General features: G+C 42.8%; 1 protein-coding gene and 1 long non-coding RNA gene across 3 annotated transcripts in view; one reads left to right on the top strand and one right to left on the bottom strand.

Moving 5' to 3' along the window:
• fam102a.S (family with sequence similarity 102 member A S homeolog) overlaps positions 1 to 9,047 on the top strand; it is a 43,341-nt gene extending 34,294 nt beyond the window's left edge. For both annotated transcript variants that reach the window (XM_018232743.2, XM_018232742.2), the window contains exons 5-12: positions 511 to 627; positions 741 to 787; positions 873 to 1,012; positions 1,110 to 1,214; positions 1,356 to 1,545; positions 2,535 to 2,656; positions 3,648 to 3,717; positions 5,619 to 9,047. In XM_018232743.2, coding sequence (XP_018088232.1) covers positions 511 to 627; positions 741 to 787; positions 873 to 1,012; positions 1,110 to 1,214; positions 1,356 to 1,545; positions 2,535 to 2,656; positions 3,648 to 3,717; positions 5,619 to 5,664 — 837 coding nt within the window. In that variant the 3' untranslated portion in view covers positions 5,665 to 9,047. The remainder of the gene's footprint in view (positions 1 to 510; positions 628 to 740; positions 788 to 872; positions 1,013 to 1,109; positions 1,215 to 1,355; positions 1,546 to 2,534; positions 2,657 to 3,647; positions 3,718 to 5,618) is intronic.
• Positions 9,048 to 11,273: 2,226 nt separating this feature from the next.
• LOC121397738 lies at positions 11,274 to 16,776 on the bottom strand. Its single transcript, XR_005963882.1, has 3 exons — positions 16,368 to 16,776; positions 15,395 to 15,477; positions 11,274 to 11,637 (listed from the first exon to the last, which is right to left on the bottom strand). It is a non-coding gene; the product is annotated as an uncharacterized LOC121397738 (long non-coding RNA).
• Between the last annotated feature and the right edge of the window lie 8,342 nt (positions 16,777 to 25,118).

Below are 25,118 nucleotides of genomic sequence, written 5' to 3'. Positions count from 1 at the left end.
CATACCGTGTCTGGGCGGATATCAGGAACAGCGCTATGTTATTGAAGGGAAAAATGGCACAGCAAGCAAATCGGAATCGGCAGCTGTCACAGGGAAGCAGAAGAGACTCGGGCAGAGCATCCTTCCTTGCTTCCTTCCTTGATTGTGGGATATGGGCCCCCCCTGCTAATAACCTAACATGACGCAAGCAGGTGGAGGTGCAGGAGTACACAGGATATAAATAGCCTTTCCCCATATTATAAACATGTCTCACAGTGGTCCCCTTCCATGTATTGTACAATCATGGATTAAATAAGATGAACCATTCACTTCCACTATGTGAAAATGCACATGTAGCAGCAGGAGGTGGCCAGCAGCAGTGTACTCTACCACTTCTCCGACTCCAATCTTTCTGTATCTAAGGGGGCTCACTAGTATATTTCCTGTAACACAGCAATACTGCAGGAGAACTTGCAAGTGACATTCACATTATAACAGGCTGCTAACCAGGTTGTATCATGTTCTTTTCAGCTAGGCTTTGCTGATCTCAATCTGGCCGAGTTTGCTGGTTCTGGCTCCACAGCCCGCTGTTGCCTGCTGGAAGGTTATGATACCAGGAACACAAGACAGGACAACTCCATTCTAAAGGTAGCAAGCTCTTTCTGCTCTATGACTTTGCACCTGCTTGTGTAATATTAACATTACAACTATCGCGCAGTACACTGGGAAATTCCTTTTTAAAATCTTTTGTTCCGTGGCAGGTCAACATCGGGATGTCGCTTCTTTCTGGAGACCCATGCTTCAAGACGTAAGTTACAGCCCTTCTGCATGGTGTTTCTGTGTACTGACTTTGCTACACTATTCCTTGCTAACAGCTTTTCACTTTTTTTCAGACCTCTGTCTATAGCCAAAACAGTTACTCCCCCAGGACAAGACTCCTCATTACAGATGACATGTAAAGGAGAGGGGACAGTGAGGTCAGCTGGTGGCACCGTACGGCCGAACCGAAGCCGGCAGGCTATGCTGAGCTCAGGTATGGCCTACTTATGGGGCTAGGTACACAATCTGTGCATACGGTACGGTAATTTAATTTATCTGCATTTATTCTAATTTCTTTTTTTACTTTTTAGGGGCTTTTGATGAAACAGAGCAAAACCTATCGAGCCCAGAGGAAACGTCCCATTCAGGGCATTCCCGTAATTCTAGCCAGGCCAGCCAGCAATCCAAAGTATCCTGTAAGCAGCTCACAAGCCTCCTCCATGTTCTTTATCCTGCTTGCAAAGTGAAGCTTTCAGTAAAGAATGTGCCTGTATTTTATTGCTGGTATGTGCCAAAATATAATAGGATACATTTGCAATGTTCTGTTTTGTGCGCAGGTCACAGCTCCGAACATTCACGCTGCTCCAGCATGTCAGACCTGACTCACAGGCGTAACACGTCCACCAGCAGCAGTGTCTCTGGGTGTCTCAGCCTCACAGCAGAAGGGACTGAACCTGAGCGAGATATTAAGCCGGAAAAGCCTCCACGGCCTATTCGGCCTCCACTTCACCCAGACAGACACTCCAGGTAGAATCATTTCTACTGTATTCAAATTTGTTTTTCAATTTTGTTTTTCAATTTTTGTTCTTGTGTAGGGTTGTGTTATTTCCTGCTGGTAATTGCTGGGCTTTCTTCCTTTTTTAAAAAAAGTAATGTCCTAACTTGTGCTAGGGCCACGCCTTCTTTTAGGGTATAGGCTATAGTCACAGTGTCCCCTGTTGACTTGTATGTCGCTTGTGAACTACTGCGTCTTGAGTCAAACAGATGAGTACTTGACCGTAGCCAGTCTCTCTGAGCCAGTCTCTCTAAGCTTTCAGCTTAACCTCTGCCAAGCAGTAGTTCCAAGCATTGATTTGCATTTAATTGGTGTGCACAGATCTGTCTGCCCCCACACAAGATATCAGCCAGCACAGAAGTGGCCAAATCAGAAATGGTATGGCATGCTGGGTAAGCAAATAGTGCCAGTATTCTTCCACTGGCTGAGATGTTTATGACCCAAACACTTGGAAATAATGACTTGCTGTTTAGGCAATGTAGCATAATAACATTTACCATTCATTTGCTTTGTAAAGCAAAAGCCAAAGAAGTACCCTTCTGTCTTTTAAATGTCAAGTTTGTGACAGAGCTGTGAGTTTCATGCTGTGCCTCGCAGCTACTGCCATGGAATAAGTGATGTGACTCAGCTACGCCTGGAGCACACTGGAACCTCTTGCTCATCTCTCTGTGGATTCTAGATCCAACTCCTAGTGACACAGAACAACCGTGATTTCCCTACTTGGCTTGTTCTGGTGGAATTTGTTGTTATTCCATGTTACAAGGAAGAGATTCCACTGAACAGAGTGACAGCCCCTCTCCCTTCACTGGCTAAATGCGTATAAGGGGTGCAGAGCCTGGAATCCCTCAGTCACTGTATGGAATGCCAGTAATATGTTGTCTTCCATTAATCCCTAGGACAAAACCCCTTAGTGCAATTATTTGCCTTACCCAAGTATCTGTATTTTTTGTCCTGTCCTTAGGAGGAAGAAAGACTCTGTAGAGAGTCAGCCCACATGGGTAGATGACACCAGGATTGACGCTGATGACATTGTGGAGAAGATCATGCAGAGTCAAGACTTCACAGACGTCAGCAACAATGAAGGTAAAGAAGAGAGCTATATCAGCAGCTTTGGGAATTCCACAACAGGGAGCAAAGGAGTACAATGTACAAGGGCTCGGGTACACAAGTATACAAACTCCAGGAATGTTCTAGTTTGTGTAGAGTAGCCCTTTAACTAAAGGTGGCCATACACGGGCCGATAAAAGCTGCCGACAGACCAAGTCGGCAGCTTATTGGCCCGTGTATGGGGGCCCCCGACGGGCTTCCCCGATCGAGATCTGGCCGAAAGTCGGCCAGATCTCGATCGGATGGGGTTAAAAATCCCGTCGGATCGCGGCCGCATCTGTTCGTTGATGCGGTCCCGCGATCCGACCGCCCGTTTGGCGAACGCTAGGATCCGATCGTTGGGCCCTAGGGCCCACGATCGGATCAGCCCGATATTGCCCACCTCAAGGTGGGCATATCGGAGGGAGATCCGCTCGTTTGGCGACATCGCCAAACGAGCGGATCTATCCGTGTATGGTTGGCCACCTTAAACCAATATGTACAGCCGGCTTTTCGGTGCCAAGTTAATTCCATCCCATTCTCTTTCAGCAAGAAATAAACAATCAATTATAACCACTTAAATCTTAGTTGTATAAAGTACCTTTTGTTTCCAGAACCCACCAGTGTGCTAAAGCAGTCACAAGGTTGAAGTACCAGTAACATGAAAAAATTAAAGAGTTTTAAAGTAATAAAAATAGAATGCAGTATTGCCCTGCACTGGTAAAACTGCTGTGTTTGCTTTAGAAACATTACTATTGTTTATATAAATAAGCTGCTGTGTAGCAATGGGGGCAGCCATTCAAAGGAGAAAAAGCTTGGGTTCCACAGCAGATAAGCTCCATAGAACATAATGGTGTTATCTGTTATCCACTATTTATCCTGTGCCATATAGTCTTTTTTCAGTGGGATTTGGCTTTGTGTACTGTTGTCTGTTATTTGGTATTCTAACAGGATTTTGTGCAACTCTGCACACTGTGTCTCCTTATAGATAGTCATCTGAGACTGTTCGTCAGCAGAGATGGATCAACCACACTGAGCGGAGTCCAGCTTGCTAACAGGTAAAAAGCCTAAAAGGAGCAGTTCAGTGTAAAAATAAAAACTGGATAAATAGATAGGATGTGCAAAATAAAAAAAATGTTTCTAATATAGTTAGTTAGGCAAAAATGTAATGTATAAAGGCTGGAGTGGCTGGATGTCAAATATAATAGCCAGAACACTACTTCCTGCTTTTCAGCTCTATAACTCTGAGTTAGTCAGCGACTTGAAGGGGGGCCACATGAGGAGCTGTTACAGATCTAACTATCCTAATGTCTGGGCAACATAACTAACTCGGTATCTACATAATATTTAGTGTTATTATAACTCCACCATGCAAGGTTTAGATTTGTTTTAGTTGTATGTTGCTTTTGTTAGCTTATACAGTAGATCTAGTTACTAAACTTTATTGTATGGGTCAAGGGACTCATTACACTAATATGTCATTTATTATTTTTATGTTTTCAAAATTTTATTATGCCTTTGTGTTGTAAACAGCATGATGTATGCTTGCAGTTAAATAGCTTAATCAAACTCAATTGGCGCTGTGATAAGTAAATATTGCTTGTTTTTTGGAAAACTCAATAAAAATGTTGAAAAGGGGGCCACATGGTACATTTCTGTTCAGTGAATTTGCAATTGATCCTCAGCATTCAGCTCAGATTCAAAAGCAACAGCTATGAACCATGTTGCCCCCATCAAGTCACTGATTGGTTACTGCCTGGTCACCAGGGTAACCAGTCAGTGGAAACCAAATGCAAAGCAGGAAGTAGTGTTCTGTTCTGTTCTGTTAGACATCCAGTCACTCCAGCCTTTATACATTACATATTTAGCTAACTAACTATATTAGAAACATTTTTTATTTTGCACAGCCTATCTATTTACCCAGTTTTTATTTTTATACTAAACAATTCCTTTAAGCTTCATTGTATTGCCAACCCGCAAGCCTCATGCATGGCTGTAAATTCCTCCTCCATCACAAAGTATGTCTTCTTCCACCTACTTCTTTAAACAAACAAGGGGTTGTCAGTTAAATGGATGGGTGGTGGTCGCACAACCCCTACATTACTTACTGGTGGTGTCCCAGGGAAGCCTCTATCATTTGCTTGCTCAGTGTCCCTTACAGCAACCCCCCCGCTTATTAGCTGTTTTCCAAGATACAACTGGGACGCTGCAGTGGGCTAGAATCATGACTGCTGTAGCCTACACTGTTTTGAGTGGCTCTATCCCTTAAGGGCCACTGGTTACATTTTAACTCACTGTTTACAGTCATAAAATACCTATAAAACAAATCATAAGACACTGTCACTAACAAAGTCATTAAGCAAAAGAATTACTAGGTGCATTAAACACAGTGGGTGCTAAGGAACTGTTGTGTGATTGAAGCTTTATATTAGATGTAAGCAAGGCACTTAGATATGCAATTAGGGAGGCATCTCAATTATTTGTCTGTTTGAATCGATCACTGCTTGTGACAGATTTGTAACATCTGCTGGTTTATCAGTGGATTGCCCAGTGGTGCATTCCTTTGGGTTAGATAAACATTCTCCAGTGGGAAAATTTTTATGTGTGCATATGATTGCCTAGAGCACTGTTCTCCTGACTTATATGGCTCAAGCTCAGTTGAGACAATTGGCCATGGCCCCATATAGTACTTGGTTACAAAACTATGAAAACATTTATGTATCAACCATTAAGCCATAATCCTAAAGATATCAAATATTGCTGTAATCAATCTTCATTGCGGCCTTCCAGGTGCATCCCGCCAATAGTTGTGGCTGTATCTGTATTGAACTAATGCAAATATTAAGCATTAAGTGACATTTTATGATTACAAGGCCTAGTGGGGAGAGTAGCCCTGTCCAAACCAAACCCCTGTCCATATAGGAAACTATATGTCTAAGCTTCTGTTTCTTTGCTTTAGGATCTCTGCTGGAGTGTTTGAGCCTGTGGTGATTGAAATCCACTAAATAGAAGAGACAAAGGAACCGTCCGCAGTCCCAGGCTCTCTTCAGTAACAGAGTGCAAAGCCAGGATCCTTCACACTTATTTTCTCTAAGGCTTGACAGCTCCAGTCAGCCACTGTGGATCCTCCCCTTTTCTTGGCCCCTGTCCCAGTAGCTGTGCACGACTCCCCTTGTGTTTCTTTTATCCAGTTTGTGACAGCGTTCCTGTCTGCTTCTAATCACTGTGAGTTTATCCAGGCATCTGGAGAAAGAGGCCACAAATCCAGATGATCAGCATTCCATGCTCGGGTGCCTCTCTCATTGCAGCAGCCTCTGTTTTGCTTGCCAAGCAGAAGATAGAGGAAGACTAAGCACCAATTCCAGTGGCATGCAAACCTCAACTGTGGACTCTCTTACTGTCCCTTTAATATTTTCATGGCCAACAGGCCAGCTGTGCTGTACAAGTTCTTTTGGTCTTGAAGAAGTTAAAGGGACCTTTTAGTTCCTATGATGTTACAGTCCCGGAATCATTGGTACATTGACCTGCTATTCACGGAACATAACCAGGACCTTGGAGCAGATTGAATATAAGCAGTCTGTTTCAAAATTGTTCTGCACAGTGTAGCATTAAGGCAGTGGTGTAAGAACCAACTACTTTTCCTGGATTTGCCACTTCACAGGTTTTGTTCAGAGATATTCAAATGAGCCCATAAGCTTACAGTTCCTGCTTCTCACTTACTTAACGGTACCACTGCTTTCTTCTTTCAGGTCAGGCTACATGACTTTGTCCTGATTTCTTGATCCCCCTTAAAAAAGGAAGAAAGTGTCAGTACAGAACAGCAAAGAACCCTAAGATAGGTAACATTGCACAGCAGGACTGTTAAGATTCCCCTCGGGCAGGGGTACAAGATGCAGCTGGTCTGCGGGCACCCTCAGGTAGGGGCCATGGAAGGCAGCTGGTCTGCATTTAACCCTTAAGTCCTCCTCAGGTAGGAGAGATGAAATACAGCAGAGCTGTGAGAATCCTTTAAGGGAACAAACCTATTAAACAGAAAGACTGTTGGGAGGAGACACCGCTGGTCAGTGAGTCCCCACTTCAGATACGGCCCTACAGAATTCTCCGGTTAGATATGGAGGGCCCGGCTATTCTGTACTGCTATTTTCTCCTATACATTCCAGTGCATGAAAGGCCTAAGACAAAGCCATCAGTAGGGGTTGGCTGTGCGGGTCACAGCAGCTGCCTTTCAGGACACTGTCATTACCTGACCATTCCCACTTCTTACTCGCTGAGGACTGCACAGCTTTTCCAAAAACCAGCAGGCTGGTGTTATCATTTCACTTATGTGTCTTACCTACATTTTCAATGTGAACCTTCTTTTCCTTGACTTCTGCAGAGCCATCTTGGGGGTTTTTTTTTTCGTGTTTGGGGTTTTTTTTTCTGTTGTTGCTTTTCTTGTTAATGGGTGAAACTGGGAGTCTAGGAAATCCCCCCCCCCCCGTTGTTTCTGGTTCATTGCAGCCTACTGCAGTTGCCCACGGTGAATGTGTGTGATACACCCTATAAGTGTCTATTGTCAACCACTTTCTCTTGATTTTAGAGACACGGCAATATGCCCATTTGAAAATGAAACCCGTACAGAGAGCTGGCGGGCAGGCTTCACTCCAACATTACTTTTGAAACCACTCTTAACGTTCTGGGCACTTTAATGATTGTTGGACATGGTGCAGGGATTTTAATTAAATGTCACTCTTGTTAAGAAACTGATTTGAGACTACAGAAAAGGTCTGTAAGGATTTTATTTTCATTTGTTTACTTTTAATCTTTTTTTCCTTCCTCTGCAATAATGGCTTTAATGGAATTCTGGTGAAGCACAGCACTTACGGAGCTCACTAACTTCACTGCTATCCCTACTGTGCTCTTTCAGAAGTGCTAATGCTCAGGGTATGTTTATGATGATGTGCAGAAACAATGAGTATGTTTTATTGGGGTGTGATGCATAGCATACATCACATACCAGCTTATTACAGAAATAGGTGGCATGCCAGTCTTGTATTGACTGTCACATGGAGGTATATCTGTCTGACGTGAGACCGTCACAAACAAGACTCTTTCCTGCAGTACAATGAGCATTAATGAGAGTCTGGTATACCCGCAGCGCAGCCCTTCTTCTAGAAACTAATCTGCACATTGTCAAAAGTATGGCAAAGGGGTTTATTTCTAAAATAAAATAAAAAAATTCAATCACATTTGCACAACCCACTCAGAAGTCTTTACAGATTGAGAGGTCAAGGCAACCCTCTTGGAACTACTAAAGCACACAACATGGCTTCTGAGCTATTCTGGTTTAACAGATTGTTTCACTGCTCACGTGTATCTGGAGGCTGAACTGAACTATGGCATTAGCCAAGCAATCTAAATATTACCAGCCACTTTCCGTGGGTTCAGTGTTGAATGGGGGCCCACTCTTAGGAGATAGAGACAAATGTTATAGAGGCTATAATGGTGTGGTGGAAATAAGAGAAAGTAATAATGGGTATTTTCATGGACTGGGAGATTTTCTGGTATGTAAATCATAATTAAAAGGTCCCAAAATTAATTGAACGTTCTGCTTAATGTATACAGTGCTAAATTTACATCATATTTACTCTGGTCCCCAGATAAGTGTAAAAATAAGGTTCTACTATAGTTAATTGATGGGTGTGTTGACTACTCAGACCTGGAACTCAGGTTATCCAGGTAACCATGTCCAACTGCAAACTGGAAATGCTTTTAGAAGAAAGAACCCTTCCTCATCCAGTTATTGCAGAGCTACAACTCCCAGAATTCCACCATCAGATGGTCTGGTGAAAAATCATTGGCTTTGTTGTAATAGTTTTAAAACAACCATGGTCTGCAGCCTCTAAAACACAGCTAATATTTAGATTGCATGGCTTATTTGCGTGTTGTTCAGCTCATTCATGCCTCAGGCTACTTACAAAATGGAAGTCAATATAGCATTATTTTTAATAAGTTTATTTTCTTTTGAAATGTAAGGAGGAGCGAGAAGCAAATTCCAATAAAAGTAAATTTGTACTCAGATGATAAAGTATTTACAGAGAGCTATATAGAGTAAAATAAAGCTATTTTTGCAAATGGGTCCAAAGGCACACATAATGGAGAATCTACTGGGAATGTGAAGAGAATCAAATGTATAGGTTTTCTTTTCCATATGGTAAACATAATTCAGCCTCTATTTTTGAGTGGAGCCCAGAAGCTCAGCTCTGGCACATTTCACGGTTTGTACACCTTTGCCTGTTCCGATTGTTATGTCGTAATTGTCTCTGATTCCGTCTGTACTACTGTTATCGGAAATCAGTAGCATTTGGGGAGCGGTTTGGGCAAAATAAAAATTTCCTATTGTTAATGCTACCAGAGTCCAGGCTCTTTATTTGGTTCACCAAAATGTGGGCATACATGCAGCAATCATATCATCCAGCCATCTGTACAAGTATGGGGCCCTCCAATCCTAATAGACATCCATGTACTATGGCTATCAGTCGGTTCAAGAATCCGGAAGGATTTTGTCTGCCGGTGTCATGTTGGCCAGTGCATGGTGAAAAGCAGTTGCCAGTGGGCTAATCTGTCAGAAAGCATAGATACAGACTGTATCTGCCACTGTTGTCATAGTCTTCTTGCCCAGCTCAATCATTTTTCAAGTATAGCCTCTACCCCCACTCCTTCTCTGCATAGCTACATATTTTATAAATTTTTGTCAACAAAGCAATATTTTCGGTTACGTGCAAGGTAGTAATTCAAAGCATTTTATGGGAGAGGCACATTTTAACGAACCAACACATTCTTCGGTCATGCTGATCTGCTCCGCAGTAAGGCTTGCAACTGGCATGACAGAGCTTACAATCAAATCAGTACTGGATGCAACATTGGGATATTGTCCACACAATTAGATCAGAAGCTGGTTTATCAATGCTTGAGAAGCTGCTGCGTAATATTTAATTTTAATGACGCATGTAATATGCCTCTTGGAGTCCTAGCAAGTACTGCTCTATTTAAACCAGACCCCATGCTTGTTACTTGCTAAAATATATGTTGCATTGTATATAATGAACATACTGTACACTTTCACATTTCAAGGGCAAAATGAGTGTGAAAAGAATGTTTTTGCTCAATGAACTGAGAACCATAAAGAACATCCTCTTGCAAACATTCAGGTCTTGCTGAACTATGATTGGTACACCATCTATAAATATAAAAATAATTGTTGCTAGTTCCCCTTTAAGATTTGTTTTCCTAACATACATCAGAGTGCTTTGTAATAAAAATATCACAGAGCATATCACTGTAGGGTTTGGTATGCAGTAAAATGCGTGCATGCTAAATATTAGGCAGCAACAAGCAATGCATAATGTATCTAAAGGGAAACTAATCTCATTTACAAGCAGTGATTATCTTTTAAGGTTTTTGCCAATAATGACTGAACTTACAGCTAAAGTTTAGGGGTGGAGCAACACTCCTATAACACAACCCCACCCATGTATCTGAATTGCTCTAAGGCTAATCTAACATATTCCAGTATAGGGATTGTACCCCTAGTTGTGGTCATCACTTGCCTGAGCACATACAGTACCAGTGGGTAAGGCAAGAGATTGCTCCCAGCAGTATCTCTGCCTGATCCCAATGCCCTGGACTCTCAGGAATCTCACAAGGTAACATTCTTGTGTATGAGGCAAGGGAACATGACTCCACCTGCCCATACTTCATAGCAACTTTTCAGTTTGAAATGTTACCAGACAAACTAAATGCATGGATGACTAAGACCATATTTACAGTACCTCCACATTACACTAGTGTTGAATGCACTTGGTCTCAATGGCTCTCTATGTGATTTATTAAAGCAGAAAACTCAAACACCTTTGTGCCAACAGTTTCCATGACAGAGTCCTATACTGCATTTAGTTTATGGGTTGCTGTGTTAAAGGTGAACCAAAGCGAACATTTAATATAAGCTTCCTCATACTGAAGTAAGAAACTTTCTAAATACAATCAATTAAATATTCTGAATTGTTTCTGAAATAATCAAGTTTATATTTACTATTCCTCTCTCAGCATCTCTTTCTCTTCATTCTGTCTTCATGCAGCAGTTGGGTGTCAGATGAATGATCCAATATATCTTATAGGGGGCTTCCATTCCTAGCAGATGTATTAGAGCTCACTCAAATAACATATCAATACTAACAAAATTACTGCCTTTTGCACAAATTCTGCTTGTAGAAAGACATGATGTCTTTAATATAGTAAGCTCTAATACATATTTTAGGCAAGTGGAGCCCCCCCCTATAAGATATATTGGATCATTCATCTGACACCCAATTCCTGAATGAAGAGAGATGCTGAGAGAGGAATAGTGAACATAAACTTGATTATTTCAGAAACAATGTAGAATTTTTAATTGATTATATTTATAAAGTTTCTTATTTCAGTGTGCTGAAGCTTATATTCATTTTCATTTTTGAGATAGTTCCCCTTTAAGCAGGTCTGACCTGAGAATTAAAATAGGCCCTGGCATTTCAGGTACACAGAGGCCCAAACAGCCCCCACCAGCCCACTATATAGTGACTTTCTATGGCACCTTATAGCAGCCCCTCTGGCATTTGCCAGAACCCACAGATTGCCAGTCCGGGCCTGCCTTTAAGTATTAAATAAAGCTTACCATGCAGGAAATGTTACACCACAAAGCCAAACATTTAGTCATTTCACCCCATCCTGCTTATCAGATGCTGATCGCTACTAACACAGCTTTATGGGAATAATGATGGTCTGAGTGGCCTTAGAGTTCACTATGCAGTATAGCAAGTCAAAGAAAGCTCAACTAAGAGTAGGGTAGAAAAGCTCACCTTATGGATTCAGCATGTGAAGCGCCATGCTTCCAAGGAGCCCCCAGCTCCCCATTTCCTCCTGCTGATTCCCTGCACATGCTCCGGGCCTGCTTTCACTTTACTCTGTATACCCAAAATAACACACAAGACTTATTAGTAATTCATTTAGATTCACATTAAATGACAGCATAGAATCCACTGAATTCTGCATCAGAATGAATAAACCCTGATGCATCAGCTTCTATAACAGATGAATGAACCCCTAAGCCAGTGATTCAGCCCCAACCAATGACTCATGACAACATGTTGCTCACCAACCCCAGCGCCAGGCCGGCCAGGCTCCCTAGGCAGCATCGCCCAATAGACATACGTGCGCGAAAAAGACGTGCACACATGCAAAAAGGACACACACGTAAAAAGGACCAGACTAGGGGTAGGAGGCAGAGTAGGCCCCAGCTTTTGTGTGCCCCCACCTTTCAGGGCCTACTCTGCCTACCCCTAATTTCAGCCCTGACTAAACCTTTGATGTTGCTCCCAGTGACCTGCCTATTTTTAAATTCCTGGCTTGGAGGCAAGTTTTGGTTGCGTAAAAAACAGATGTACTGCAAAAAAGAGCCTCATTTAGTCCACAAAAGGTCTACCAATAGACAATAACAGCCCATATTTTGTACCCCTGGGGACTTTTTGCATAAATTATGTTGCTCTCCAACATTTTTTTAGATTTAAATGTGGCTCACGGGTAAAAAAAAGGTTGGGGACCCCTGTCCTAAGCATGCTGAGCTTGGGCAGTTCCATTGACACTCAAAATATGGTCAAGATCCAAGATGGGCAGACGTTATGGAAACCTTTCAAGCCATATCAAGTGTTAAGCTTAAGAGCACCACATTGATCCATGTGTGCTTGGCTGTGTAGTTGGGCTCACTTGTTAGAAACAGTTGAAAATAAGTTTCCAAACTCGTTAGAACACTGAACACATTGAAGTCACTAGAACACTACAGATAATCTGAATACAAAAGTATTTTTTAAGCCACACGATTCATAGAAATAAGACAACATTCTAAGTGCAGAGGTGGGCAGGAAGTCAGTTACTAATCTGCATACACTCAGGAAATGAGAAATCAGTGGTTTATTGTGTGGTTAAAGGGTATGTTCACCTTCCAAACACTTTTTTTCAGTTGAATTGTTTTCAGTTTGTTCACCAGAAATAAAGACTTTTTTCAGTTACTTTCCAACTTTTATTGTTTACAGTTTTCCAGAATCTAAGTTTAATGTTCAATGACTTCAATGTCTCTGGCATTTGAGTCTGGCAGCTCAGTATTTCAGGTGCAGACTCTGAACTGTTCCAATTTTGCAACATTTAGTTGATACATTTTTCAGCAGCATCTCTGGAGTATTAGCATCTATTGTATCAATGCTAACAGCTGCTATTAATGAAACTCTGGCAACCGAATAAATAATGTATCAAATAAATGCATCACTTTACAACAATTAGAGGGTCAGCGACCCCCTCTTCCCAGAGCTGCTTTAGAAGGTGAATAATTAGACTTTACACTTTAAAATTGGAAGAAAGGCCACACAAAGAAAATAGAAAGTCATTGTAAAAAGTCATTATTTCTGGTGAACGGTCTGAACCGAAAAAAGTGGAAGGTGAACAACCCCTTTAAAGACACGTGTCACGTGTTGCATTCTCAACACCACAAACTGTGGTCACGCATAGCACTTTTGCAGCATATATTGGGTGATTATCACAAATCCAGAGTTACCCGTGTTCTTTGAAGTGCAATCTAACATGGTATCTGGTTGTTAGGAGTTAATTAACCTAGTAACCAGGGAGCAGTTTTGAAATGATGATGGAAGGTGAAAGGTGGAAGTAGAGGGACCAAAAAGAGAAACAAATACAATTTTTTAGCTGCAGGTTAGAACAAATTGTATTATATCAAACTTTGGATAACGGACTGAAGGGTAGAGTATTAAGGCCCAGACATTACTGCAGCGGACAACCTGCAAGTCATGGGACAGTGGTCAATAAATATGTAGTGCAATGCAGCTCAGGGGTAGAAATTATGCAGTCTAGTCATGGCTGCTAAATAGTGGACTAGGTCTTTCTGGGATTCTTCTGAGCTGGTAGCAGATCCAGGTTCTGGGATAATCTGAACTCCGTTATATGTTTCAATGGAACAAAGAGAGAGCAGGTTCCTAAGAACAAAGCAAAGAAGCATCTGACAGTGGCCCTGCACCAGTTGGTCTCATTTAATAACATGTAATTACAATACATGGCCACCCTTTTACAGTCATACACATACCACATGACATAGCACACTGTGCTTTTGTTTGCCTGGACCTTGCTATCCTCATTAGACAATAGCCATTCTGAAAGCTTCAATTCGTTTGTGTAAAAACAAAGAAAAAAAATATATAAACTTTCCCAATTTTGGAAGCACATTATGATCCCCTAACAGCTCTGGTCAGGAAAACAATGCCCCCTGCATCTGTCAAAACTTATGTCTAGTGCTTGAGGAGCTAGGTAACAGCTGCAAGCCAAACCTTAGACAAATGACTTGCTCTGTTCCACCATGGGGCAGATTTACTAAAGGGCGAAATGTCGCCAGCGACCGCTTCACACACCGCACCACTTCGCCAGGTGCAAATTCACTACCACTACACTAATTCACTAATATTCGAAGTTGCGCCCTGGGCACCAAACGCTGTTGTCTTTTTGCAAGCCTTACTTCGGCAGTGAGAACATATCATAGCGAAGATGCGCTAGTGTTTGTTTGTGCCTAGAGAAAATTCTCTAATGATCTTGCGCTTTATTATAAATGTTGCTGCAAATGCTTGAAGTTACCACTTTTTCTTATACATGTCCAGGGAACCTTAATAAAGACAAGAGAGTTAATATAATGCCCTACACATGAGCCCACTGTAAAATGAATGTTCCATATGTTATGAAATGTGTGGAGAAAAACGGTTACCCAAAGAAAGTTTGTCAGCCAAAAAAAGTCAGGACTTTTGCAGGCAATTCCACTTCAAAAAAGGAAAAGTCACCAACGTTTTTGGAACTTTAATGCATTTTCAGCACACAGGATATGATGTAAGTGACAAAAGATTGAGGAAGATCTAACTTATTTTAAGTACTTCGCCTGGTTTGAGGTGGCAAAGTCAACTCTGGAGAAAGAGGTAACGTTCATTAAAATCCTCCTCCTCCTGCGAATTTGCAGAGTAACGATCGTTCGACAGATCGAAAAGCCGTCTGGCGATAGAGTGCGAATGAACGCTAGTGATGGTCTCGTAAGCTAACGAATTGGCTCCAACGCCTGTTAGTGTATTGTCAATGTCCCTGGGGGTGCCAATGCTGGTGAAAAGTCGCTATCGTTAGCCACTTCACCCTTTAGTAAATCTGCCCCCATGGCTGGTCTGAGATAGGTCCCAAATAGCCCCACACAGGCCTAGTATAAATCTCTGATATATGACAGCACACAACAGCCATGGTGGCATTTGCATTTGGAGATGACCACATTTTCAATGGAAAAGGAAACGAGTAAGGGCTGCCTTACTGGTTTCTTATGACAAACCTACTTTACTGTTGTGCAGGCCTCCTAAGTACTATAAATGTTGCTGGTATGTGAATCACAGGGAAATATATAAATAGCATAGCATTGTTGGGAGTTATTTTTATCAGTCATTCAAAAAAAAAAAAAACAATGTTGGGCTATTTTTACACATAATACACTTATGATTCACATTTTCACAAGAGACATGAAAACAGCAGCATTACTGAGCATCATCAAGTGCCCGTACATCTTGCGTACAGCGTCTGCATCCGACAGTTGTGTCGCATCAGATCAACGCTACGACTTCATCCAACATTTCTATCTCTTACCTTATTTCTGTTGCATGCAACTTGTCGCAGGCATTTTGTCGCATTGCGTCGGATCACGCTGAAAACATCCATGTAGTCCTACCCTTAATCAAAAAGAACAAATTAGGCAGATTAGGCAGAGACTGCTTATAGCAGCCAGGTAATTAAGAGCCAAAAAAAGAAAGAAAGAGGCTGCTCTGATGTTCTGCTTTGGAAAAAAATAAAAACCTTTCTCAAATCTTTCCTAAGCAGAAGAACATCTAAGCAGCCTCTTTCTTTTCTCCTGACAACTTCCTTGACTTCTTGGTGGTCAGACTGGAAAATGACCAGCAGGTGTCACTGTTGTAACAAAATTCATTTTATAGTAACAGTACATGTATCCTTTAATATCTTGGAATTAAAAAAAATTGACAGTACATTGCAAAAGTGCTTAGATTAGCACCCTCATCAGTTTTACATTCACTTATTTTTAAGGTTTACTTATCCTTTAAAGGTGACCCACCCATTTAAAGCAGACCACAAAAAGCTCTGTCCATTTTGGCCACCTAAAGTACGTAGTGGGCCAAATTGGGTTGATCTAATCATTTGGCCCACTAGCCAACAATCAGCTCATACAGGGGGCTATGGAGATCTGTTGGGAGAGGGCCATATTAATGTGAAGTTGAGTAGAAGAGAGATATGGAAGCAGAAAGCAGCAGGAGATAGTGGAATGGACGAGAGAGACTACCCATACCTTATTACTACATTTATGGCAGTTTATTTGAGTGATTGGAGTTGGTTTTCTTTGCATGGGTGGATGTAGGGCACAGTGAATTTCCTTTGTTACACCACCCATTCTAAACAATCGCTCTAACATGATCTAACTGCCACCCACAGAATGGCACAAACAAATGTCACTTGTGAAGATAAAAAACCTGACTCAGAGGCAGATCATGAGAGTGGTGGGATTTAGACAGACAGAGTTGTATTGTGCATTAGGATATGCAGATCTTACCTTGATCGGTCACAGACAGGATTTTGCTCTAAAAACTTGTGTAGTTTTACTCAGCACGTCCCTTGAGTTTCTTATCCTGTGGGCTCAACCTCTCAGGTCACACCGTAAAGGCCAGAAATTTATCAATTCATACAAAATGAAGGAGATCACAACAACTGCAGAACTGTGATGCTACTTTTTTAGTCCACAACATGTTTCGGATCACATGGACCCTTTCTCAAGTCCATGTGATCTGAAACATGCCGTTGCGGCCTCCTTCATTTGTATGAATTGAGGATTTTGCTCTCATTGCTGTACATGAATTGCTGCCCGTATCTTGTGAAATGGAGCGTTTCCCTTGAGGACAGCACATCCCTAGAAATAAAGACAAATTTCATACAAAGCCACTGATTTCTCAAGTGTTATGTGATAAGTGTAGACACAGTACATGCAATACCCTTTGGGTCTGTCTAGAGGAAACCAGGAGTTGCACAAAGCCCCATAGAACTAGATGTGCTACTACAAAAGAAGATGGACAGTAACGCAAACTAAAAAAGTCACTTTATCAGTGACCAGATAAAGGATAACTGGGCAGCTTAGACTAGTATGAGTGGAACTCCTTGTGTCATCCACTTACTCGGCCTAGTCAGTGGCACAAACCAGCCTGTGCTTGGTAAAAAGGTGGTATTTTAAATGAAAAATTGGAAGATGAATAGTAGAAGGTAATGTTAATGAGTCACACACTGCAATAAAATGAAATCTGTAGGCAAACACCAGCCATTTAGACTGTAACTCCCTGCAGCCTCAGCCAGATGAACAGTGGAGGGTATTAGAGAGACCCCACGGACTGTTGCTAGAATAAATGGCTGATGGTTCTTTTTTACCTGGTTATGACACACACAGTCATGTGTGAGCAGTTCTCAAGAGCAGCAGGTTCACTAAAGGGGAGACAAGGGCTATAAGTGACCCACTGTTCCATCACGATGTGTCCCACGTCCCTCTGCACCTTTAGCTCCCTAACTAGGAATCCCTCAGAGTCTCCCAGGGTGCCCAGTCTGGCAGCCCAGGCCGATGACCCCAGATCCTTCTTTCATCAGGCACTTGCATGGATTCGCTCGGATGCATTCAGATGGGTCCCCCAACTCCAAACCTAGGAAGCAGAGCATATAAACATATAAACATAAACATATAATACATATAAAACACCACCATCCTGGAAATGTGTCTGGCGCTGCCGCCTGAGGCGAGCGCCCCTGCAGTCCGTGATCCAACGGGATTTTTAGCCCTGCCTGATCAACATCTGGGCAATTTTCAACCAGATATCGTAGGGGAAGCCCATTGGAGGGTCCCATACACGGGCCAATAAGATGGGGAGGGCGGACTTGTTGGTGGGGCTTGTGGTGGGCGCAGCCCAGGGGTCCCAGGAAATTTTGTCGTATTGGGGCCCTGCAATTTCTGATGGCGGCCCTGCCTATGTGGACTGGCAGCCTACAGGAGGCTCTGCTTGGCACTGTACTTAGTTTTTATGCAATTAAAACTTGCTTCCAAGCCTGGAATTCAAAAATAATCCCCTGCTTTGAGGCCACAGAGAGCCTCAAAGGGGTTGGAGAGCAACATGTTGCTCACAAGCTACCGTTTGGGGATCACTGATATAAAAGATAAAATATACCATATAATGCATGCCATGATGCTAAATACTTCTCAGGCTTTGCCCCAACCTGCTGCCTTTGCCCACCTTTCCCTCCCCGGCTGCAAATATTTCTTTTTCTTTCAGCATTTTTTCCAGAATAGGTAATGACAATCACTAAAGGGAAAAATACTCATGATTTTGGGACCCACACACTTGAACCCTGACATTCAGAAGGAAGGTCTGCAGAATCTTGCAGTGTATCAGTTCAGAACTGACACCATCTGAGCTTTGTTATAATTATATATACAGTACATGGGTGTGTAACCCTACTGGTTTAAGGAAAGGAATCCTTTCATTCCAATCTCCACAGCATAAATAGACTTTTGCCCCTTTGAAGCTATAGAGGTACAATTAGAGAGGCCCAAACCAATAAAAAATTAAAGACTGAGAAAACCAACATCAAGTACCAACTGCCCACATCAAGGGCAACTATCCAGAGGCTTTCCAGAAGTGTGTGGAGTAACAGCCTTGTTGCACATTCAGTTTAGTTGTCAGTATTATACCCCTGCAGCACTGAAAGTTAAAAACAGACAGCTAAAACAGGACTGGCCTATAGCAAACTATGAATGTCGGCACAGGCAAAGATCCTTGGGTTTGATGATTTGGTTAAATGGGGGAAGTTTATGTTTAGATAGTGGCCTATTCTTAGCAACTTTTAAATTGATCTCCATTATAATGTTTTTCATTATTTGCCTCTCTCGTCTGCATTATGTGCAATGTTATAACACTTGCAAGAATAACACTACATACCCAGTGTTTAGGGTTGTGCCACCTGGCTGGCATTTTACTGGCCTAGCCGGTAAAAATTATGGTTGATCCCAATGTTATTAATAGGGAAAAAAGATAAATATATAGGAAGGCTGGTATTTTTTTCCAGAAAAGATGGCAACCCTACCAGTGTTACGGGCAGGGGCTGATAGAGAAAAGAACCTGCACCACCTGCCTCTTACCCTATAATAATATAATACCCTATAATAATAGCAAGCAGCCAGCAGGAAACCTTTACACTCCCCTGCGCATTAAGGGGCACATTTACTGCTATGGGGACCCTGAACCGGACAGCCCAGTTTTTGTAGAGGCTGTGCAGTTCAAAACTTGTCCAGTTTGTAAGTACAGCAGGCAAAGTTTTCTCCAACTGATAGCGCATGATGTCATATCCCCAACCAGAATGTCACTGTCCTGTCCTTGAACATCACCAGGACACCCCCTGATGTCATCACCCCCTCCAACTTTTACTGCCAGCAGAGGTAGCAATCCTAAATGAAAGAAAATTTGGGGGCGTGGCCTGGACATGGTGGCGTAGAGACGTATCATTTCTGAGCTCCCGGGAATATCCTGAAACTTCTACGATTTAGCTTTATATCACCACCTTGAACGCTGTCATGGGCAAACAAAAGAAAGCTAAACCCTTGACTGCGACACAGACACCCAGCGAACGAGGCGCTTTGAGACAATACTTTCAAAAATCTCAGCCGGACTCCCCGGGAAGGCCCAAAATGGCGCCGACACCTCCCAGAGAAGACCGCGAGCACAGGGGTGAGTCCGGGTCCCCGGGTTCTTCCCCACCTACACCGGGACAGATGGGCTCTCAGTTAGAGGGACCCCCAGGGTCGCCAACCCGAGGAGCCTCAGGGGACGCAGACACGCGATCGCCGTCCCCAATACCCGCTGACACGCAAGCTGGAACGCAGAATATCGGCTCCAGCCACAATGCTATGTCGCCCGAGTCCCCTGCGTCAGACAGTGAATGGGACTGGCGCACTCCCTACCAAGAAAGATCTTGAATTGTTGATATCCAAAATTGAGGAGACGCATGCGACGGCCATTGCAGAAGTTAAAAGTGACCTACACAGCATGGCTCTGCAGATTAATATGCTTGAAGAATCGGAGGCCTCCACGTCTGAGACTGTTGTTAAACTACAAGACACAGTTCAGCAACAAGCCAGTTGGATCCAAGAACTGTCCATGCATTTGGAAGACATGGAGAACCGTCAAAGACGGAACAATATCAGAATACGGGGTCTTCCTGAGGCCAAACAACAGGAAGACCTAAAAGTAGTCCTGCAGAATATCTTTAATAAGCTACTGAATATGGCGCCTGAAAATCGGATAAAGTTGGACCGCGCTCATAGAGCTCTGAAACCAAAAAACTTAAGCAACGACACTCCAAGAGATGTGATTTGCAGAGTACATGACTATGCCGTTAAGGAGGATATCATGTTCAAGGCCAGGTCTACAACGCCGATTCTATTCGAAGGGGCGCAGATCCACTTATACCCCGATTTGGCTCGAGAAACCCTGCAAAGACAACGGACACTTAAACCTCTTCTTGAACAGCTGCAAAAGAGAAAAATACCGTACAGGTGGGGATACCCATTCCAATCAACAGCTAAAGCACAAGGCAAAACAGCCATCTTGAAATCGCCAGGAGATCTGCCGACATTCCTGCAAACCTGGGATATTCCTGAGATGACACTACCTGACTGGCAAGATCCCCGTCGTGGAGACCAGCTACCACAACGCTCCAGATGGCAGGAAGTTGGCCGCAACAGAGGGAGACAACCACCGGCACCACCATGATGTCTCAGGACCCATCCCTTTATATGCTGGACGATCGTTTCACTCCGGATGGAGGTCTTTGACCGAGAAGGGTCGCATATACGTAAATATATTCTGACTATGAACAATTTTTGAATGCGATATACCCAGGCGATATGTTCATCTGTTTCTGATACCGAATGTTTCTATGGTTTCAACTGTGTTAGTTTCATGGTTATTTTAAAGCAGTCAATAATACTGCACTTATTGCTGTTCAAACGATTGTTCCCATTGTGATAGTCACTAGGCCCTTACTGAAAAGTATGCACTTATGATACTAGCAAACATGTACTTACAGTTAGATGTTCCCGGGGGCTCGGGCCTCTCTGGACTACCGAGTTCTCCATTACCCCCTATATGGACCACGCTCATCCACAGTGGTCACCCCTTAAACGGGACAACCGGGAAGTGTTGGTAACCATCTTAGCACTTGCACTAAGTCTCCTTTTAGGGGCTCCTAACCCCCCTGAGACCAATTTAACCGGTTCAATTCTTGTCCTTGTTTGTTTCTATGTTAAACTGTATATGTTTTTTTTTCTATACTTGTTTTTGCTGAACTTTTATGTGGAATGGTTGCACAGGGTTGCATGACTCACTCTACAATTGTGTCGTTAGTTACAAGGGGACACCGCCAAAAAACATCCTACATTAACCCCCATGGCTAAGTTACTGTCCTTTAACGTAAAGGGGTTGAATACCCCGCGAAAGCGGTATTTAGTGCTCAGGGAGGCCAAAAAGCTGAGAGCTGAAATCCTCTTCCTACAAGAGACCCACTTCTGCAATAGAAAGTCGAATGCCATTAATTCGCACTTGTATCCCAATGTTTACTATGCATCCGGCCCATCCTGAAAAGCAGGAGTGGCTATAATGCTTCACAATCATGTCTCATTCTCCTTAACCTCCATCACCAGAGATCCATCCGGCAGATTCTTGCTACTTAGGGGAGTATTGAATGGGGCAGAAGTTATTCTACTTAATGTCTACCTACCCAATCAAAATAAATCTACATACCTGTCCAGAATCCTCTCAAAGCTGTTACCATATTCTCATTTACCAATTATTGTGGCAGGAGACTTTAATATGGCACAATCGACCATGACCCCATCAACGCAAACTGAACAATTGACCAAAACCTTTAGACGATTGATGCAAACAGCTAGACTATATGATATCTGGAGGATTCAGCATCCCGTAGAAAGGGGTTACACCTTTTACTCCCCAGTGCACGATTTGCATACTAGAATTGACTACTTTTTTGTGAACCAGTTGGCCCTCTCACATCTTGTCACAACGAGTATCCACCAGATAACATGGTCAGATCATGCCCCCATAGAACTAATCCTCTCAATTTACACCCCTCCATCACGACCGCCTACGTGGCGGCTAAACGAATCGCTGCTTACTGATCCTGACATTGTCGAGCGGATTGGGGACTCTATCAAAGAATACTTTGCATTGAACACAAATTCAGTACCCTCCAACCTCACACTTTGGGAAGCGCACAAAACTGTGATCAGGGGCCAGCTTATTTCGATAGCTTCATCCAGGAAAAAAAATTTCCAAGCTAGATCCAAAGAGTTGGAACAAGCGCTTAGAAAGGCCGAGAGACGGTTATATGCCAACCCAACAGTTTCACAACTAGCCAAAGTTATGGTCTATAGGAATCAACTTAAAGACCTAGCGATACACCATGTCCAAAAATATATGTTGTGGACCCGCCACAGATATTTTGAATATGGAGACAAGGCCCACACCCTACTAGCTAAGAAACTCAAAAATCAGCAAATGATCAGGAACATCCCGGCAATCAGGAATAAACAAGGGGGCACAGAATACATCACGGAGAAAATTTTAACCGTTTTTCACTCTTATTACCAATCTTTATATAATTTGAATGATGCAAATAGAACCCCGCAGGGTGACCGAGCTCTCATAGAGGCTTTGAAACTTAAACTCACATCTTGGATACCGCCAGAGGCCCTGCCATCCTTATCGACGACAAAGAACGATATCCTTAATGGGCCCATCACTGAATTAGATATACAAGAAACGCTTAAAAAACTCCCAACTAAAAAAGCTCCGGGCTCAGACGGTTTTACATACTGCTACTATAAAACTTTCAGCCACCTCTTAACTCCTCACTTAGTGACGATCTTCAACGAATTCTTGAAGGGAGAACCGGTACCGACCGGTATGAATACTTCTCACATCACAGTTATTCCAAAACCGGGAAAGGGTCCTTTGGAATGTGGCAACTATAGGCCAATTTCGCTGATCAATTCTGACCTAAAATTTTTTAGCAAAATCCTAGCTGATAGGCTATCAGTTATCATTCCTTCCTTGGTGAATGACGATCAAGTTGGCTTTGTGAAGGCAAGACAAGCAGGCGATAACACAAGGAAAGCAATCGACCTCATTGACCTTATCAACGCCAAGAAGGAACCTGTGCTGATACTGAGTCTAGATGCAGAAAAGGCCTTTGACCGCCTGGACTGGACTTATATGTTGGCACTTCTAGAATTAATGGGATTCCAGGATCAGTTCCTACAGGCGGTAAAGGCCCTATACTCCACCCCTTCAGCAGCTGTAACCCTTAATGGCACTCGCTCCCCATACTTCCGTATCTATAATGGAACATGACAGGGGTGCCCCCTCTCCCCTTTACTGTACATACTGTGTATCGAACCACTGGCCATAGCCATCCGGGAGAACCCGGACATCAAAGGCATCCAATACGGACATACTGAATTCAAAATTTCACTTTTTGCCGACGACGTGCTCCTGACGCTAGCCAGACCCGCAATTTCCCTGCCCAACCTACACAAAGTTATACAGGAATATGGTCTTCTTTCGGGTTACAAGATCAACGAACGTAAAACGGAGGCTCTTCCGCTACATATTCCCCCACATTTGCTTAAAACTCTAATACTTAACTTTAACTACAGCTGGTGAACACATTCCATTCGTTACTTGGGAATCTACTTAACAAAGGAATACAGCCTGCTATACGAGCACAATTACCCTGCCATAATTAAAAAAATTAAGGCTGAGATGGTACTGTGGAATCAAGGCACATTGGCGTGGTTTGGTAGGATAAACGCAGTTAAAATGAACGTCCTTCCGCGATTATTGTATCTGTTTGAAACACTCCCCATCCCGGTGCCTAACAAAGTTCTTATCTCCCTCCAATCTATGCTTATACACTTCATCTGGGCTGGCAAAAAACCAAGAATAGCTAAAGGAGTACTGGCGAAAAGACTATCACAAGGAGGACTATCTGTACCGGACATTAAGGCTTACTATTTAGCAGCCCACTTACGACATATCACTTACTGGACCACCTGTAACCCATACAGCAAATGGGCATTACTTGAAACTTTAGTGGTACATCCACTGCACCTGGGTACCACGATATGGGGACAGAGCCACCCTCCACTACTTAGTAGTTGCCCCCTACATTCAATCAAGTTTACCATATCGCTTTGGAACAGAGTCGTCAAACAGCATCACCTAATATCTAGACCCAGTCTTTTACAGTCCATCACTGGTAACCCGCAATTCCCGCCAGGACAGTCCATGTCCCTTCGGCGGGTCTGGCATGACCCTTTTAGCTTTCACTTATGGGACATTAAAAATCCTATAACGGGCAAGATTAAACCACAGCCGCAGATACAGGAGAAGATGGGGACTAAAACGATACCATACTATCAGTACGTCCAAATCACGAACTATGTCAGAACCATAACTAAAGGACAACTCAACCTATCTCTTCATCCTTTTGAAAGACTTGCCAAAGGCGGGCCCTCCCAGGGAAAACTGATCTCTAACATATATAACATGCTGGTCACACTGCCTACAGAACCCTTTCCGAAACACGCATATATGCGCTATTGGGAAGAGAGCTTGTCAACTAACTTACCCTATGAGGATTGGGAAGACATATGGGAAAATGCCAAAAAATCCTCCACATGTGTTCGGTATAAGGAGAACGTATACAAAATTCTACTTAATTGGTACTACACCCCAGATAAACTCCACGCCATATACCCAACCGCAACAGACAGATGTTGGAGAGGATGCAAACATCGAGGCACATTAGCACATATAATGTGGTTCTGTCCTATAATCGTCCCGTACTGGGAAAGAGTATCAACACTTTTGAGTAAAGTGATTTTCCGGACCATACCACTGGATCCCTGGATGTATATACTGGGTAAACCCCTTGAGGAGAACTCTAACGCAGACCAAAGGTTAATGAACCACATACTCACAGCGGCTCGGAGACTTATATGTTCAAAATGGAAACAAAGAGTAGCCCCTACGATGACTGAAGTGCAGGATAAGGTGGAAGATATACGTAGAATGGAATATATGTCGGCTATACATAGCCACAACAAGTCGGCTTACGATAAGATATGGACAAACTGGATATACCATTTTCCCAATATTTGCACTACAACTTAGTTGCTCCAACCTTTAGGAAG

Source organism: Xenopus laevis, chromosome 8S, assembly GCF_017654675.1.
Source record: "Xenopus laevis strain J_2021 chromosome 8S, Xenopus_laevis_v10.1, whole genome shotgun sequence".
Lineage (NCBI taxonomy): Eukaryota > Metazoa > Chordata > Amphibia > Anura > Pipidae > Xenopus > Xenopus laevis.
Note: the sequence above shows the minus strand (reverse complement) of the source record. Positions and strands in the feature narration are given on the sequence as shown.